The following is a 17,866-nucleotide window of genomic DNA, read 5'->3' on the forward strand; positions in this document are numbered from 1 at the left end:
GTGTGCAGGAGGCAGCTGATCGATGTTATTCTCTCATTGATATTTCTGACTCTATCCCTCTCCCTTCCTCTCTGTGGAAAATCAATAAAATATATATTTTTAAAAAATATCATGAATAGTAATGTTCCCAAATATACCCATCTTCCTTCCTGGATCTGCATTCCATGAATGGAAGCGAGATGGAATTCCTAGCTACTGAATGAGAAAGGATCCCAAAGTCTTAACTGTTTCTAATGAGAAGACAGAGATGCAGAGAGACGACCTAAAACACATGTGTCAAACACAAGGCCCGCGGGCCAAATCCGTCCCACCAGGCCTTGCAATGTGGCCCGCACCGCGCTGTCATCACTGCACTCCGCTGCGTTTCCATCACAATGACAATTTATGACTGTTCAGTAAACCATTCGGCCCGCGATTTAGGCTGGATTTTAGATTTTGGCCCCTTCTCTGATTGAGTTCGACACCCCTAATAAAACTTCAACTACCCATCTTGCACATTATTGTCTTTCAACCAGCAACTTTCGAGTTTAACAATACCTCCATTTCTTGGCTCTAACAATAGTTATAACATTGATAATTCTTGGAAGCTAAGCCTTCTCTTAGCCCACCCAACCCTACACACAGACAGCAGTTCTAAGGGGGAAATTCATTAAGAGCAGACAGTATACCATCAGAGATCTTAGGAGATATAGGTCCAAACTGGCCCTTCAGAACTCAGCAGTAGAGCATTCTTAATGATTCAGAGAGAATGATTTATACAGATATAAAGAGAGGTGGGGAATGAGGCTTAGAGGAAGGCCAATAGAGAGCATTGTATGGTCTTTGTAAAAATTAATGGCAGTGAAAATGATTTTGTCATAATCTTCCTACTAAAAAAAAACACACAGACCACATAGAAATGTAAAATGGTTCAGCCACTTTGGAAAACACTATGGCAGTTCCCTCAGCCCGGCCAGTGTAGCTCAGTGGTTGAGTGGCTAGTAGGTTGCAGTTCAATTTTCAGTCAGGGCACATGCCCAGGTTGTGGGCTTAATCCCCAATAGGGAGTGTGCAAGAGGCAGATGATCAATGGTTCTCTCTCTTCATTGATGTTTCTATCTCTCTCTCCTCTCCCTTCCTCTCTCTGAAATCAATAAAAAAAAAAAACACCCATAAAAATATAAATATATATAGAGTTACAATGTGACACAGCAATTCTGCTCTTAGGCACACACACAAACTGAAATGGATTCAAACAAATATTTATGCATTAATATTCATACATTGTTCAGAACAGCCAAAAAGTGGAAACAACCGAAATACCCATCAGCTGATGAGTGAATAAACATGTTGAACAGCCATACAATGAAATATTACTCAGCGATAAAAAGAAATGAAGTACTGATACATACTGCCATCAATATGGATGAACCTTGAAAAGATTATACTAAATAATATAAATTGAACATAAAAGACTATATATTGTATGGTTCTATTTATATGAAATGTCCAGAACAGACAAATCTAGAGAGAGAGAAAAAGAGAGAGAGAGAGACTAGTGGCTGCCAGGGGCTGGGAGGAGGGAGTGTGGGGAATTTCGTGGGTAGGGGGTTTCTTTGTGAACTGATAAAAGTGTCCTGGAATCAGGTGGCAGAAATGGTTACACAACTTTGTGATATACTAAATACCACTGAATTGTACATTTTAAAATCATGCATTTTATGGTATGTGAATTATATTTCTCCAAAACAAAGTGTTAAAAAAAAAAGACCACAGCAGAACATATATGCCCATGTGAGCTATAGCCAGAGACTGTGACCGAGGCCTGCCTAGCCAGCCTGCTTTAAAACAATAAGGTTCCTAAATGCATAATTTATGACCCTTAAAATTTTTTTTAAAAGAAAAATGATTTCTTAATTTATATAGGCAATTCTTATATAGTAGAAAATATAGACAACAAACACAAATAGAAAAAAAAAATGTATGCACTCCTCTCCCCCAAAATCAAGCACCAGAAAACATTTTAGAGAAGCTTCTACAAACAGATGTTATATTGCTCTTACCGTTCCAATAGCCAAAATTGGTCCCACCTATAAACATGTACCTATAAGGAAACAGAACAGACAGTACCTCACTGTGAGCCGACAGCAGTGGGGGGACACCCTCCCCTCCAGAAATGAACACTCACAAGTTCACATTCGCCCCTCGGGCAAGAATATCCTGGAGGGCTGCTGCTACCACTTCAGTCTTGACTGTCGAGTGAGGTTTGCCCCAATGGTCTAACCAGCCAGTATAGAATTCAGAATTGATCTAAAAAGAGAAAGGGAGGTGGAGGTTAGGCTGGAGTCATGACCACCAAATGCTGGGGCTATTGCCCTGTAACTATTGCTCCAGGTTCCCCACTGAGGGACAGGTAGAAAGAGGAGTCAACATGTGCTGCTTAACCCAGAGCTGGGGACCAGTGAGGAGAGCATTGCTCACACTCAAAACTCAGGCACTGATGAAATGGTATGTCTGAAAAGTTGTACCAGACAGTTGCATCAACATTTTATGAACCCATCCCCAGTTTAAGCACAGTAGGAAAGTTTATTGAGCAAAAGAATCAGATGGCAAAATATTGTTATAATCAGCTCCAAAGGGACCCTTCAGTTTTCAAATCTCAGGTTGACTGAAAGTGAGGTCAACTTGTCCAAGCATTCTGCAAAGCAGGCCTCAAGCCCTCATGGCTGTCCTGAGCATGACCCTGCCAAGCCCTTGGTCTAGAGAAGGAAAAGGAAATCTGGACATGTTCTGGGGCCTTCTCATCTCAGGAAGCAGCCCCACCCAAAGTCTGTGAGCGCAGGTTCTGCTCCGCTCGCTAAGCAGAGGCCAGTTTCAGAAAAGGCTGTTTGTACCAAGGTCTGAACGCAGGTGGCAACACAGACCTAAACTCGAATCCTGTACAACTGTTCTGTGAGCCTCACTGAAAAGGGAGGCAATAATACTACCTGGGAGAGTGCCATGAGGACAAGTGAGGTGAAGTAGGCAAGACATCTGAGTTAGTCCCCATTCTGTTCCGCTCCAGGGCTGGGCCTCGGGGCAAGCAGGAGCATTGCTGCTGCTGTCACTCATGTGTCCAGAGGGCTATGTCCCCACAATCCCAGAGCCAGAAAAACCATGGGTCTGCTCCCCCCATCGACTGCATGTAATCTCTCTCTCTCTCTCAACAACCGTAGTGTGTTCGGTACAAGGAGGCTCTCCACATTCACCCCCAGTTCTTACCAAGGGTCCTTTGGGCTCATACTTCCTCTGGATTAGGAAAGCATTTGTGATGTTGGCACCTGAATATGACCAGAGGGAGGAGAAAGGTCAGTCTTAGGAATGACAAGAAGTTAGATAAAGGATCTTTGAAGGATTTGAACCTGAGGTTCCGGAGTTTCTCAACACTCCCGTGGGTCGGGAAGACCTGCAAGGTAGCTTTAGGGGCTGCACTCAGACCCATGGATGTGTGGGGAGGGACCACAAAACATTACTTCCTCTCGGAACAGGTGCCCCTGGCCTTTCCTGACTGCACTGCCTGGGGAGTTCAAGTCCCAGGTGTGACTTCCCCACCTCTTTCCCCACAGCCTGGACACGTCTTACGGGATTCTCTCTTCGCATAGACACCTGGTTGACCCAGATGTTCCCCACAGGATGGCCTGCTCGAAAGATACCAGCACTTCCTCTACAGCAGCAGTTGCCAACTAGTGGCCCATGAGGTCCAAAAGGTTGGCGACCGCTGCTCTACAATGTCATACACAGTAACAGGGACACAAATATTTGCCAATTAATGAACAAATCAAAGGGATGAATGTGGTCTAATTGTGTCTATCCCCAAATAATGGAACATCCTCTGAATTTTAATTTGTACATCACCAGCCACTTGCCTCTCCATTTTTCCTTGTAAATACTCCATAGGGTGCCTGTGTCTTGTCCTCCCATGTCTTCGCTCCTCCCTTCCCCCTCTAAAAGGAGAAAGGATTTCTCCACAGAGAGGTCATGGTTGCCTTACATCAGGGAAAGCAAGACCATGGGTAGTGTCTCTCCAACCAGAGCAGAGGACACCCTGGCCCCAAACTTATGACCCACTGCCTACAGCAGGCGTCCCAGAGTGGAAGTGACACCAGCCAAGACCTCCACATGACCCCCCCCCTTTTTTTTATTAAACATTTTTTATTGATTTTTCAGAGAGGAAGGGAGAGAGATAGAGAGCTAGAAACATCGATGAGAGAAACATTGACAAGCTGCCTCCTGCACACCCCCTACTGGGGAATGTGCCCGCAACCAATGTACATGCCCTTGACCGGAATCGAACCTGGGACCCTCAGTCCGCAGACCAACGCTCTATCCATTGAGCCAAACCGGTTTCGGCCACATGACCTCTTGATCTCGAATGGGTTTTGGATTCTCTGTAAGGCCAGGTTTCAGAAGAGAATGTGCTGATCAAGAAAGATCCCTTACTTATGGCTGTAGATTTCTCACTATGAAGCAACAGGTGGCATTCAGATCTTTTGTTTCTCTTGTCATGAGCCTCCTCCCATGATCTGACCCTCAGCCAATGCCCCACTTCCACACAAATCAATGAAGTTGGCATGAGTCTCAGGTACACTGGCCTTGCAGTGGTCTGTCCTTCAACGCACAGTAGTAATTCTGCTGTCACCCCACCTGCAAGTAACGCTTAAAGCACACTCGTGATAATCTCCCATTTGGCCCTCCCAACAGAAGTCTGAGCTTTTTCATCACTGTGACGGGAGGTGTGCCAGAGAGGGAGGAAACCAGCCTGCCACTTCCTGTGCAGCTCTTTGCAGATGAGTTATCACCAAATGCTCTGAGCAGTGTAGCCGTTTCTAGAAACATGCAATTCACTTAACGCCTGCTCTTCTTCTGTTTGGGTAATAGAGAAGAATCTCTTTTAAAAAAACGCAATGAAGCCTGCCCAGGTGGCTCAGTGGATAGAGGGTCAGCCTGTGCACCGAAGGGTCTCAGGTTGGATTCCTGATTAAGGTCTCCTGTCTGGGTTGCAGGTTTGATCCCCAGCACTGGTTATGGTGTATGTGGGAGGCAACCAATTGATGTGACTCTCTCACATCGATGTTTCTCTCTCCCCCTCCTCCCTTTCACTCTCTCTAAAAAAATCAATAGAAAAAAATATCCTCAGGTGAGGATTAATTAAAAAAAAAAAGTAATACAATGAAATCCTTCTTTGGTGAAGACAAGTATTGGACATGCAACATGCATGGAGTGTCTTATTCCTTGGACAGAAAAACAGTGAGGTCTTTATGCTAATTGAAGAACTGCTTTTTGGGGGGGAGGGAGAAGGTGTTAATAACTTTTTATTTTTGAAATAACTGCAAACTTAGAGTAAGGTTGTAAGAATAGTACCAAAAACTGATATTCCCTTCACCCAGACTCTCTAATTGTTAACATTTTACCACATTAGTTTATTAATTTATTTCTCCATGTAAAAATATACATATTTTGTCCTGGTGTGGCTCAGTTGGCTGAGAGGTCACTGGTTTGATTCCTGATCAGGCACATGCCTGGGTTGTGGGCTCCATCCCCAGTAGGAGGTGTGCAGAAGACAACTGATCAATATTTCTCTCTCTCTCTCCCCCTTCTCTTTCTCCCTCCCCATCCCTTCTCTCCCTTTTCCTCTCCCTCCCTTCCTCTCTCCTAAAAAAAAATCAATTAAAAATAAATTATTCATATTTTAAAAATTCATTTGAAAATAAATTGCAGACATGATGGCCCTTTACCCCCAAATACTTCACTCTGCTTTTCCTAAGTGCAAGGGCATTCTTTAAATAAACATAATACAAATATTAAAAACCAGGAAATTAACATGGATACAATCCTATAATCTAACTTACGTATAATCTAATCACATTCAAAGATTTCAATGGTCATAATAATGCTCTTCATAGCAAAAAAATAAAGAGAAGGAAAAAAAGTCCAGTCCAGGATCCTTTATGTCATGTCCCTTACAAAAGCTGCCCTCAACTAAAGGGAGATTCTTTCTTTACAGCCGGAGGTATATTAGACCCAGATGCAATCCTAGCCACGCTGCCCCTGAACTTTCATTTGTGGGACCTTACAAGGCACTCCTGAGTCAGGTAAGATCAGTTCCGTAGCATCCACCAAACCACCTCCGGCCCCTGACTGCTCAGAGGGTTATGAGTTATGCAGAGGTAATGAAAGCTACTTTCCGCACTCAAGGGCTGACAGGCCAACATACCCAGCCGGTGGTGGCTGACCTCAGAGTTCCCTGTGGCCACAGAACCCAGAGCATCCAGCCACCACTGGGGGGACACAGAGAGCAGAGAAGAGCAGTGTGTCCCGGTTGGAACCTGAGCAGCAACTACCTCTCCCAGATGGAACAGCTGCTGGGCCAGCCAGCGCCTGAGAGGACAGGGCTCCGCGTTCCAGGCTAGGCCTGCCAGCCCTGAAAACGGAGGTCCTGTCCTAAAGACCAAAGCAACCGAAAGAAAACAATCTTAGCGTCCAGCCAGCGTGGCTGAGCACTGAACTATGAGCCAGGTCACGGTTCGGTTCCTGGTCAAAGGGCATATGCCCGGGTTGCGCGCTCGATCCCCAGTAGGGGCCGTGCAGGAGGCAGCTGATCAATGATGATCATCGATGTTTCTATCTCCCTCTCCCTTCCTCTCTCTGAAATCAATAAAAATATATATATTTTTAAAAAGAAATAAAAATAATCTTAACAGCTCGATAAAGGGAAATGTGAGGAATCTCATCCAATAGGCCCCTGCCTCTGAGCACAACAGCTGCCCAGAGCAATCAGCTGAGTGAAAAGCCCAGGCCTGCGTGCGTGGCCTCAGCTGGGTTTTCTGTTGCTATAATACACCAACCTGCTCCGAAGTCCACGGTGGCGTACAGCCCCTGCAGCGCCCCACACTTCAGAAACCTCTCCATTTGGCCGTCGGTGGTGAACAGAACCACGTCATCACCCAAGTGGTAGCGGAAACGCTTCTGCAGGAAACGCAGGTAGTCATAGTCACAGGAAAAGTAGCTGCCATATTCATTTTCAACCTGCAAATTAAAAAAGAGGAGAATGGGGGGGGGGGATATCAGAGATCCCAATGAAGTCATTCTATCCCCTCCACTCAGTCCTCAAAATTAATTTTTCTAAAAAATATATTTTTCTTGATTTCAGAGAGAAAGGGAGAGGGAGAGAGAAACAGCCGTGATGAGAGAGAATCATTGATCAGCTGCCTCCTGCACGCCCCCTACTGGGGATCAGGATCAAGCCTGCATCCCAGGCATGTGACCTCCTGGTTCACAGGTCAATGCTCAACCACTGAGCCACACTGGTCGGGCTCAAAAATTCATTTTCCAAAAAGCAACTCAGTATAAAAATGTACTCTGCCCTGGAATAAGAAAAAGAAAACAGAAATCACAATGCTAGTTTTTTAGATTGTAGTGATGTTCTATGCTGTTGTAGATAATCCTAATAATAAAAGGCTAATATGCAAACTGACCGGACAGCAGAGAGACCGGTCGCTATGATGCACACTGACCACCATGGGGCAGATGCTCAATGCAGGAGCTGCCCCCTGGTGGTCAATGTGCTCCCAGGGGAGTGCCACTCAGCCACAAGCCCTGAACTGGGCTCACAGATAACAAATGCAGCAGCCATAGCAGGAGCGCTACGGATGTCTGACTGGTAGCTTAGGCCCATTCCCGGCCTAAGCCATCAGTCAGACTTCCCCTGAGCGCTCCCGGATTGCAAAAGGATGCAGGCTGGACTGAGAAACAACCCCCAGGGTGCACAAATTTCATGCACCAGGCCTCTAGTTGTAGATAATACTCAACTCTGCTATTGTGGTGCATAAGCAGCCATAGACAATCTATGAACGAATAGGTGTGCCTGTGTTTCGATGGACTTTTATTTACAAAAATAAGCAGCAGCAGGCCAGCTGGTTCATGGGCCACCACCTGCAGGTCCTGGTTCTAGAGTAACTATGTCATCCTGTAAGCTCCTTAGTGAATCAACAAGGCACCTCGGACCTTTAAAGTGGCTGATCTTCCAAGTCAGAACAAGGCTATTACCTCATGATGACTACTCCATACACTGGATGAAGCAAGATTGTAGGTGGAAGGTCCTACCCCTGGTTATTCTCTCCTGGGGTGTTAATAGGTGTGGTCTTGGTATGAATTGAGATAAACATCCACATATGAGTCCAGTTCAGATGGTGCTGGTTTAGATAATATTTGCACCTGTGGCTGAATCATGAGGATGAGTCAAGATCCAGGCTGGGCTTCCTGCAGCTGTCAGACAGCTGTGTTGAGGGCCTTAACCACCCCGCAAGCAGGGATCTGAGCCTTCTGGTAGGAATAATTTTTGTCCCGCCTGCAGACACAGCTCCTGGGTGGCCTCTTCAGGCTCTCGGGGCACCCAGAGGAAGCGCCAGTTTTGCGAACTGAGTGAACTCATCCCTACAGCCCTTGGCCTGAATTATGAAATCAGCTTTCATAGAAACTCCCAGTGAAACACTGACTAGTGAAGCTAGCCCCTTCCTTCCTTCCTTCCTTCCTTCCTTCCTTCCTTCCTTCCTTCCTTCCTTCCTTCCTTCCTTCCTTTTTTTGCTGCAGAAAGCTTTATTGTTTCCATTTAGTCCAATGCATGGGACAGGGTTTCAGGGTGGTTCAAAGACTGGCTATTAGGGCATGACTCAGTGGTTGAGCATCGATCTATAAAGCAGGAGGTCATGGTTCAATTCAAGGTTAGGGCAGATGCCCATGTTGCAGGCTTGATCCCCTGTGTGGGGTTTGCAGGAGGCAGCCAATCAATGATTCTCTCTCATCATTGATATTTCTCTCTCTCTCTCCCCCTCTCCCTTCCTCTCTGATATCAATTTATATACACACACACACACACACACACACACACACACACACATACACACAAAAATGGATGGCTAGTATTTCAGGGAGAGGCAAAAGCCGGACATCAGGGGGCTGCAGAGGGGCCCCTCACAGGCCTCTGGGCTCCAAAGGCTCCTGGTCGTGCTGGAGGCTGAGTCTCCGGAAGAGACACTCGCCCAGCCCAGCCTGGGGGCCGGCCGGCCTGCAGAGGTGAGCCAGGTGTGGCCCATCTTCCTGATGAGTTTCACCTGCTCCCCCCGGGAGTGACTCTGTAGGAAGTCACGGAGATGAGGGTCTGAAAGGGCAGAACCCCGGGCCTGCAGCTCCACAAGGGCCTGGTTCGGTTCCTCTCCAGGCCCAGGCGGCTTCCAGGGCGGCCTGAGTTTTTGCCCCCACCCCCCGCTCATCCTGGGAGGCGTCAGCACGTCCTGGGAGAGAATGCGGCCACCGCGCTGGGTTTGTGTCTTTAGGAGACGCTGGGAGCCCTCGCGCTTCTTCTCCACACCCTGGAGGGCCACATCCCAGCGGTGGAAGGAGGAGCCCAGAGAGAGGTAGGTGTGGGGCCCGCGGGTGCAGGCTGGCCAGGCCGCTGACTGCAGCCTCCACCTCGCTGGAATAATTCTGATACATTTGGGAGCTCATAGCTGTTCGGCAGTAAGGACTTAAGGTAAAAAAACAAACAGGGTGTTGGCTGGTCTCAGAGGTGGTTCAGAAGGTGGTGGCTGGGTAAGATGATGGAGAGGGGTCGGAGGCTAGAAGAAGGGTGCCCCTGGGTCTGGGCCATCCAAATACTGTTGAAGCAAGAGACAGACCCAGGACTGCCGAGGGCACTGTCGCCAGCTTCTTTCTGATCTAGCCCAGCCGCCTCTATTCGACTCCAGAACCACTGGGTAGGCGTGTGGTGTGTATACACGCCGGATGTGACCTCCTGGCAGCCAGGCAGAGATTGGGAGGGGGTGGGGGGAGGCCAGAGATACACGTGGGCAGGGACAAAGGTCGCTAAACTTCCTAATGCTTCAGTAACAGAGGTGTTAGCTGGCTGGCCTTGGCAAGGTCACTTCATCCCTTTGACAGTCTTCATTTAAAAGAGACAGTGGACCTAGCCAGTTTGGCTCAGCGGATAGAGCGTGGGCCTGCAGACTGAAGGGTCCCGGACTCGATTTTGGTCAAGGGCACATGCCCAAGTTGTGGGCTTGATCACTAGCAAGGGGGCATGTAGGAGGCAGCCAATCAACGATTCTCTCTCATCACTGATGTTTCTCTCTCTCTCTCCCTCTCCCTTCCTCTCTGAAATCAATAAAAATATTAAAAATAAATAAAAGAGACAGTGGCTGGAATAATTGAATGTCACTGGCAGGGCATCCAGGACAGAGTCTGGTATTAGATAGCAGGCATTCAAAAAAGGTAGTACCTCCCCCAAATGCAGTTTAAATCAAAGCACCATCTGTGACTTTGCCTCTCAGAGACACAGATTTATGCAGCTCAGGCCTGCACCCCTCCTATAATTACTGTGACTGGATGGAAACCCTCGCACCCCGCCAGCCCATGCTCATCTCCATGGTTACCTGCACCATTATAATCGGCCCTCCATTCTGGTAGAGGAGAGGCTTCATCTTGGGCAGAAGGACCCCCAACCACGTGTCCACAGCTGCCAGGTAGTCTGGAACGCAAGACAGGTTTAACACCATCACGCACCTTTCAGCGCCAATAGACACAACCCAGCCTTATTAGCACCAATAGACACGACCCAGCCTCATGACTCTGGGGCTGCCAGCTGAGAACAGAATACACTGGGGTCAAAAACGTGCCTTCGGAAACGGGGCCGCTACATGTCCCACGAGTCGGATAGAAGTTGTCGTGCAAGGAGCCATCTCCTCAGCTGAGCTCCCTGTGGACAAGGAGCAGTATGCCGGGTATGGGCCCCTGCAGCTAGGACAGAAAGCCTGGGGCAGCCTGCCAGTGTGTGTTAAGTGGGGAAAAGAGCGACTGAGCCCTGGCTGGTGGTTAGAGTGTTGATCTGCAGACCGGAGAGTCAAGGGCATGTACCTGGGTTGCAAGTTAGATCCCTGGCCCCGGCTGGAGTGCTCGCGGGAGGCTACCAATCGACGTGTCTTCCTAATATTGACAGTTCTCTCTTTTCTCCCCCCTTCCCCCCGCCCCCGTCTCTCTCACTTTCTCCCTTCTCCAATTATCTCTAAAAATCAATGGAAAAAAATATCTTCTGGTGAGGATTAACAACAACAACAAACAGCAAAAAGGAAAAGAGTGTCCTAATTGGTTTGGCTCAGTGGATATAGAGCAGTGTTTCCCAACCTTCTCTCATGATGAGAATCACCTGGTGGAGTTGTTAAAACACAGATTCCTGAATCCCAACTAAGAAGTGCTAAACTAGAATTTTTGGGAACATATAGGTAAAATTGCATACTTAACTAGTGCTCTAAGACAGATTTTATATACAGAGCACTAAGTTAGGTATGCAATTTTACCTATATGTTCTCAAAAATTCTAGTTTAGCACTTCTTAGTTGGGATTCAGGAATCTGTGTTTTAACAACTCCACCAGGTGATTCTCATCATGAGAGAAGGTTGGGAAACACTGATATAGAGCATTGGCCTTCGGACTCAAGGGTCCCAGGTTCGATTCCAGTAAAGGGCATGTATGTTGGTTGTGGGCACATACCCAGTAGAGGGTGTGCAGGCGGCAGCTGATCGATGTTTCTCTCTCATCGATGTTTCTAACTCTCTGTCCCTTTCCCTTCCTCTCTGTAAAAAATCAATAAAAAAAATATATATTTGTTTAAAAAAGCAAGAAAAGAATGACTGAAGGGTGTGTCCTCCTCTCTGTCACAATAGGTTTTTTTCTTTTTTTCAATTAAGCTCCAATAAATTGTATGTTTACATTGTCTGATGGGGATAATATAAAGTTGCCGGCCATGTTGCCGGATTAAGTGAGATAATGCATATGAAAACACTAATCCTATACTAAGGGTGCAAAATGGGAGGGGAATACACTCAGAAGGAAATGTGCCCAGAGCACCACGCACTGGCCTTTCCCACAGTGACCTTAACCCGTGTCAGCTGCCACCTTCATCCCCCCCCCCCCCCCCCACCACCACCAAGAGAAACTGAAGTCCTCGGAAGATAGAAATGCAGTGAGTCAGGGCTTACAGCTAAAATCACACCTAGTGGTTTAAAAAGTCAAGAACTGAAGACCTATCATTTACATCTGCAAGCGGAGATAAAGGGATAGAGAGCATCTCAGCTACCAAGCAATCCAGCGACACCTTTCCAGACACTGCGCCTGCCATGGGGATCGGCTAGATGCAATGTTCTAAGAATGCAGGAGGAGAAAGCACTCAAGTCAGTCGGTCAACCGCAAGCAGGGCCCGCTGCCAATTCAAAGGGTTATCAGTTTGTCAGCAAGATCTGGTCAAGTTCCAGAAAGCCTGTTTCCTACCCGTCAACGTCTGGCGTTCGGCAGTGGATAGCGATAAACACTTTCACTACACTTTCAGAAATGTCTGCACAGACATTTCAAGTTTATGTGGGACATAAACTTGGGGGGCCCCCATTGGCACCTGCCTTGGTTGGCCTGGTGCCACCCACTTGCCGGCCCCATCCCCCAGCCTTCAAAACACCTGATTCTCACGACATACGTTGTCTACGCGTTCATACATCCTCTCAAGGCCTCGGTCACAACTTACCTGGATCAGACGAACGGAGAACAATATTTTCCTTCTCTAAGAGCCACGCAGGCAATCCTCCCTAGGGTGAAGGAAAGAAAAAGCAGCCAACGTAAGGTCCGTTTCGTGAAAGGCACTCGGAGGAGAGAGAGATCGCTGCTAGCAGTGAGGGAAGGAAGGATCTATGGAGAAGGGGCATTTTGAGTTGGGCTTTCTAATCTGGAGATTTATCAGGGAAATTGGGAATTGTAACGTGGTAAAACTAAGGTCACTCTTTTTAAAAAAAAAAAAAACAACTATTTTTATTGATTTCAGGGAGGAAGAGAGAGGGAGACAGAAACATCAATGATGAGAGAGAATCATGATCGGCTGCCTCCTGCACGCCCCCCACTGGGGATTGAGCCTGCAACCCAGGCATGTGCCCTTGGCCGGAATCAAACCTGGGACCCCTCAGGCCACAGGCTGATGCTCTATCCACTGAGCCAAACTGGCCAGGGCTAAGGTCACTCTTTATGAATGCTGATGGTTTGAGAATCAAAGCCTTAGCTATGGATTAATTCCACGTTACTGCACTGCTAGCCTGTGAGGCTGACGGAGCCCCCACCATTACCTGCTTTTTTTTCAGGTGAGGAAACTGAGCTCTGTGATGACCAGAAAAAGGAGGACCCACACCTCTGACCCTTACCCATTCCCCTCTGCAGGCATCTCCTAAGGGGAAAGACACCTGTGTGGCTCCCGTCACAGGCTCCACGCTATCTGGACCTAGAGACTTACTTAAACGGCTTGAGCTCCCTTCCCCCTGGTTCCCAGCCTGCCAGCCCAGCGGGGTCACACACACGGCAGGCAGGCAGAGCCCAGCCTGGCCGCACTCACCATCTCCCACTCCGCACAGATGTAGGGTCCGGGCCTCAGGATGACCAGCAGCCCCAGCTCCTGCGCCAGCCGGATAAAATGCTCCACGTCGTGCTCCTCGGAAAACTGGTACTTTCCCGGCTGGGGCTCATGGTAGTTCCAGGGCACGTAGCTGCCAAGACACACACAGCCCCTCCCTGGAAACAGCTCAGAAGTCCAGATGTCCTACGTGAATGTCTGCAGAGCTATCAACGTGCAGGAGGCACAGACCTCTCCCTCAGGCAGCCTCTCGGGAAACGGGCCTTGTTTCGAGTTTTCACAGCGGCTACCCAAGCGAATCAAATGTGGGGGTGGAGGTGGGGGGCGGGGAGCACACTTTCAAGTTTATGTCCCACAAAGAATGTCCATTCCTATTGACCGCTTGACTATAAGAAGGATACAGAATTATATGAACACGAATTATTAATATGTAGAAGTTACATATACCTGTGAAAAGCTTAGGAGAAATGAAAATATCTATGGTAAAGTAAGATATACATCATATATACTAGAGGCCCGGTGCATGAAATTCATGCATGAGTAGGGTCTTTTGGCCTAGCTGGCGATCAGGGCCAATATCTGTGGGCGACCAGCAGGGCAATCAGGGGACCCCCTGCTGGCACCTGCCTTGGCTGGCCGGTCACCACTTGTTCCTAGGCCCCGCCCCCTGCCACCGCCACTGGTTGTCTCCCTCTGTGAGGCAATTGGGGGGCCCCCACTGGCACCTGCCTTGGTTGGCCTGGCGCCACCCACTTGCCGGCCCCATCCCCCACCACCACCACTGGTCACCTTCCTCTGCAGGGTGACCTGCAGGGCGAACATGGGGGGGCGGGGAACACATGTGGGAAGGGAGATACTGGCACCTGCCTTGGCTGGCCTGAGGCCTGTGGGCTGGGGGCAGCTCCTGCATTGAGCTGCTGCACCCTGGTGGTCAGTATGGCATCATAATGAGCAGTCATTCCACCGACCCGTTTGCTGTTAGATCGATTTGCATATTGGGCTTCTATTATATAGAAAAAAAAAATATATATATATATATATATATATATATATATATATATATATATATATTTTTTTCTTTTCAGATCTACATAATGATGGAGATAGGTTCTGAGAAATGTGTCATTAGGCGATTTTGTTGTTGTGCAGATATCATAGAGTACATTGATAAACCTGGATGATCTAGCCCAGTGGTCGGCAAACTCATCAGTCAACAGAGTGGCAAACCACAGCTCATGAGCCGCCTGTGGCTTACGAGCTGCAGTTTGCCGACCACAGGTCTAGCCTCCTGCTCCAAGGCTACAAGCTTGTACAACAAAACCACATGTAATTAAATCAAGCAGGAGAGAACAAATAGCAGTAAGAGAGATGGTAGTCCTAGCCAGTTTGGCTCAGTGGATAGAGTGTTGGCCTCTGGACTAAAGAGTCCTAAGCTTGGCCGAAACCGGTTTGGCTCAGTTGATAGAGCGTCGGCCTGCGGACTGAAGGATCCTAGGTTCGATTCCAGTCAAGGGCATGTGTCTTGGTTGCAGGCACATCCCCAGTGGGGAGTGTGTAAGAGGCAGCTGATGGATGATTCTCTCTCATCAATGTTTCTGACTCTCTATCCCTCTCTCTTCCTCTCTGTAAAAAAATCAATAAAATATATTTTAAAAAATAAATAAATAAAGGGTCCTAAGTTTGAATCCAGTCAAGGGCGCATGCCTGGGTTTCGGGCCCTATCCCCAGTAGGGGGCGTGCAGGAGGGAGCCAATCAACAATTCTCTCTCATCATTGATGCTTCTCTCTCTCCCTCTCCCTTCCTCTCTGAAATCAATAAAAAAAACCTTTTTTTTTTTTTTTTTTTTTTTAAAGAGAGAGACACGGTAGCATGGCATACTGTTTTACAGCAAACTCTTTTTTTTTTTTTTTTTTTTTTTATAAAGTAGAAATAGTACACCCTAAGATAACACTAAAAAGTATAGTATAGTAAATATATTCACCAGTAATGTGGCCACTTGCTATCATTACCAAGCATTAGGTACCGTACATAATTGTATGTGCTACACTTCCGACTGGCAGCACCAGAGTATTCACACCAGCATAACCACCATCACAGGAGGAATGTGTTGCGCTTCCATGTTGCAATGGCTGTGACGGCAGTGGGTGACAGAAACTGCACAGTTCCGTCATATCTTATGGGACCACTAGCATACAGCAGGTTTGTCATTGACAGAAACGCCATCATGACTACACGTATCTTGTGAAAAGTACTTTTTAATAAAAATGGAGAAAGCTTCAACCCCTTTGTCCTCCTGACAGAAGACTTTGTCAGGGACACGACGCAGGAGGTAAAATGACAAAAGCCCCTAGCGGCCTCCCTGACTGCCGACAGCATGGAATATGAATTCAAATGCGAAGCCACCCATGGCCATCACAGAGGTCTCTCTGATGACCCTGACTGTGTCCTTTTTATTTATTTTATTTTATTTATTTTTTGTGTCCTTTTTAAATGTTTAATATTATTATTGTTTTCAGAGAGGAAGGGAGAGAGAGATGGAAACATCGATGATGAGAGAGAATCATTGATTGGCCGGCACGTACCCTACTGTGAATGGAGCTCACAAAGCAAGCACGTGTCCTGACTGGGAATTGAAGCATGGCCTCCTGGTTCATAGGTCGATGCTCTACCACTGAGCCGCATGGGCTGAGCTGGCTGTGTCCTCTTTCCACCATCCTAAGCTTTCAGGGTCCCCTGCCACAGATAGTCTTGGTTCCCTTGAACACTGGGCTGGCTGTGTCCTCTTTCCACCATCCTAAGCTTTCAGGGTCCCCTGCCACAGATAGTCTCGGTTCCCTTGAACACAGGGTTGAGACTGCAGACAGACCCCAGTGGCCTTCGAACCAGAAAAACAAGTGGGATTTCCCCTAAATTATCTGTCCCAGGAATCTGCCTCTGGGTTTTTCTCACTCTCTAGTTTTTTGCAAAGTTATCGGCAATTCACATCAGCAGCGCAAAAACCAGAGTGGCCAGCCACCCCAGTTCTTCCCAGTTAGTCACCTTGCAACAGTAAAGAAGAGAGATGAGATAGCTCCCGGGGTAATTCTATAACCTCGGGCAACAGCATGAACCCTGAAAACAGGCTGGCTTTCTGGAATCTACCTAACAAGGAATATCCCCCTAAGAGCTGAGAGACGTTGTAACTACTTAAAAAAACACCCTTATCTTCAAATCCTAGATGGATCTCTGGCCAAACATACGTGCTCGGGCAAATTTCAATGTCACCAGCTGTGCACGGGAATGGTAATACCTTGAAGAAATGGAATCACCCATGTCAAGTGCCCTGCACATGGTGGACGCTCAATCATTGATACTTCCCTTTGCCCTTTTAAGCTGAATCTCAATGTATGATTTCTGCGATGATGTTCAAGATTGGGAGAGGTGATGAATTGCCTGAAGGAGGGCCAATCACGCTCACGGGAACCCCCTCCCAGAGCCCAGAACAACACCATTTCCCACCCTGAGCAATGAAATAGCTGCGCCGAGACACGCAGCCGTTCCCTCTCTCCGGGTGTGGGTGTCCGGGCCCAGGGGAGAGCCCGGGGCCCTCCCACTTACAACTGGATGGCGTTCAGCCCAGCCATCTTCATCTTCAACAGCCGGTCCTCCCAGTAGAAGCGGGGCACGCGGAAGTAGTGGATGCTGCCCGAGATGTAGCGGAAACGCTGGCCATCCTTGCGGAAGCAGTCGTGGTCGTAGTCGATCTCGAACGTCCTCCGGGAGGCATTCTACAGGGCAAGGGTGAGACCACGTGAGCGCCCGCACCTGCAGCGTCCCGGGGGTAGGCACTGTGCGAGTGGCAAGTGCCTCCCTGCCTATTTAATGTGCGTGCTATGTCGATGGAGTGAATGCTTGGGTTCTGGGCTACAAAACAAAGCACAGCGATGCCAGGTTGGCACTCGGGTAACAATCACCACGCAGGACCCACGGGCAGGACTCCACAGGGCTCACCTTCCAGAGCCCAGCACCGATCTGAGAGTCAGTGGTGGCTGAGATGTAGGAATTCTATCTCCAAAGGGAAAACCCTGCTGGAGGCGACTCTTCTCTTGGTGTAGCAAAGCCCAGTATGCCAGGAATACAGCACACAGACACACACACACACACACACACACACACACACACCCCTCCCTCTCTATGGCTGTGACCTGCCGGAGCACTGGATGTACCTCAACAGTAATGTCACTGGGCTGAAAGCAACAGATTAGAAGTCCTGAACCCTCATCCTAGGTGTTCACCTGGGTGGAACCTGGGCAGGTCCCTCTGTACCGCCTCCTTTCATCCAAAACCGGCAGGATGTCACACTAAGTGAACTCTAAAGCAATACTTCTCACATTGTGGGCTGCGGCCCCGTTTGTGAGTCAGGAACTCGGGCT

General features: G+C 48.1%; 1 protein-coding gene across 1 annotated transcript in view; it reads right to left on the reverse strand.

Moving 5' to 3' along the window:
* The window catches only part of GLB1 (galactosidase beta 1), a 66,732-nt gene that overhangs the window by 33,823 nt on the left and 15,043 nt on the right, over window positions 1-17,866 (reverse strand). The window contains exons 2-9 of the mRNA XM_036432383.2: window positions 17,052-17,221; window positions 13,436-13,586; window positions 12,584-12,644; window positions 10,446-10,540; window positions 6,864-7,044; window positions 3,241-3,299; window positions 2,168-2,289; window positions 2,043-2,083 (exon numbers count right to left, since the gene is read on the reverse strand). Of these exons, the coding sequence (XP_036288276.1) occupies window positions 2,043-2,083; window positions 2,168-2,289; window positions 3,241-3,299; window positions 6,864-7,044; window positions 10,446-10,540; window positions 12,584-12,644; window positions 13,436-13,586; window positions 17,052-17,221 (880 nt within the window). The remainder of the gene's footprint in view (window positions 1-2,042; window positions 2,084-2,167; window positions 2,290-3,240; window positions 3,300-6,863; window positions 7,045-10,445; window positions 10,541-12,583; window positions 12,645-13,435; window positions 13,587-17,051; window positions 17,222-17,866) is intronic.

The sequence above is a fragment of the Pipistrellus kuhlii genome, unplaced genomic scaffold (genome assembly GCF_014108245.1).
Source record: "Pipistrellus kuhlii isolate mPipKuh1 unplaced genomic scaffold, mPipKuh1.p scaffold_m20_p_11, whole genome shotgun sequence".
Taxonomy (NCBI): domain Eukaryota; kingdom Metazoa; phylum Chordata; class Mammalia; order Chiroptera; family Vespertilionidae; genus Pipistrellus; species Pipistrellus kuhlii.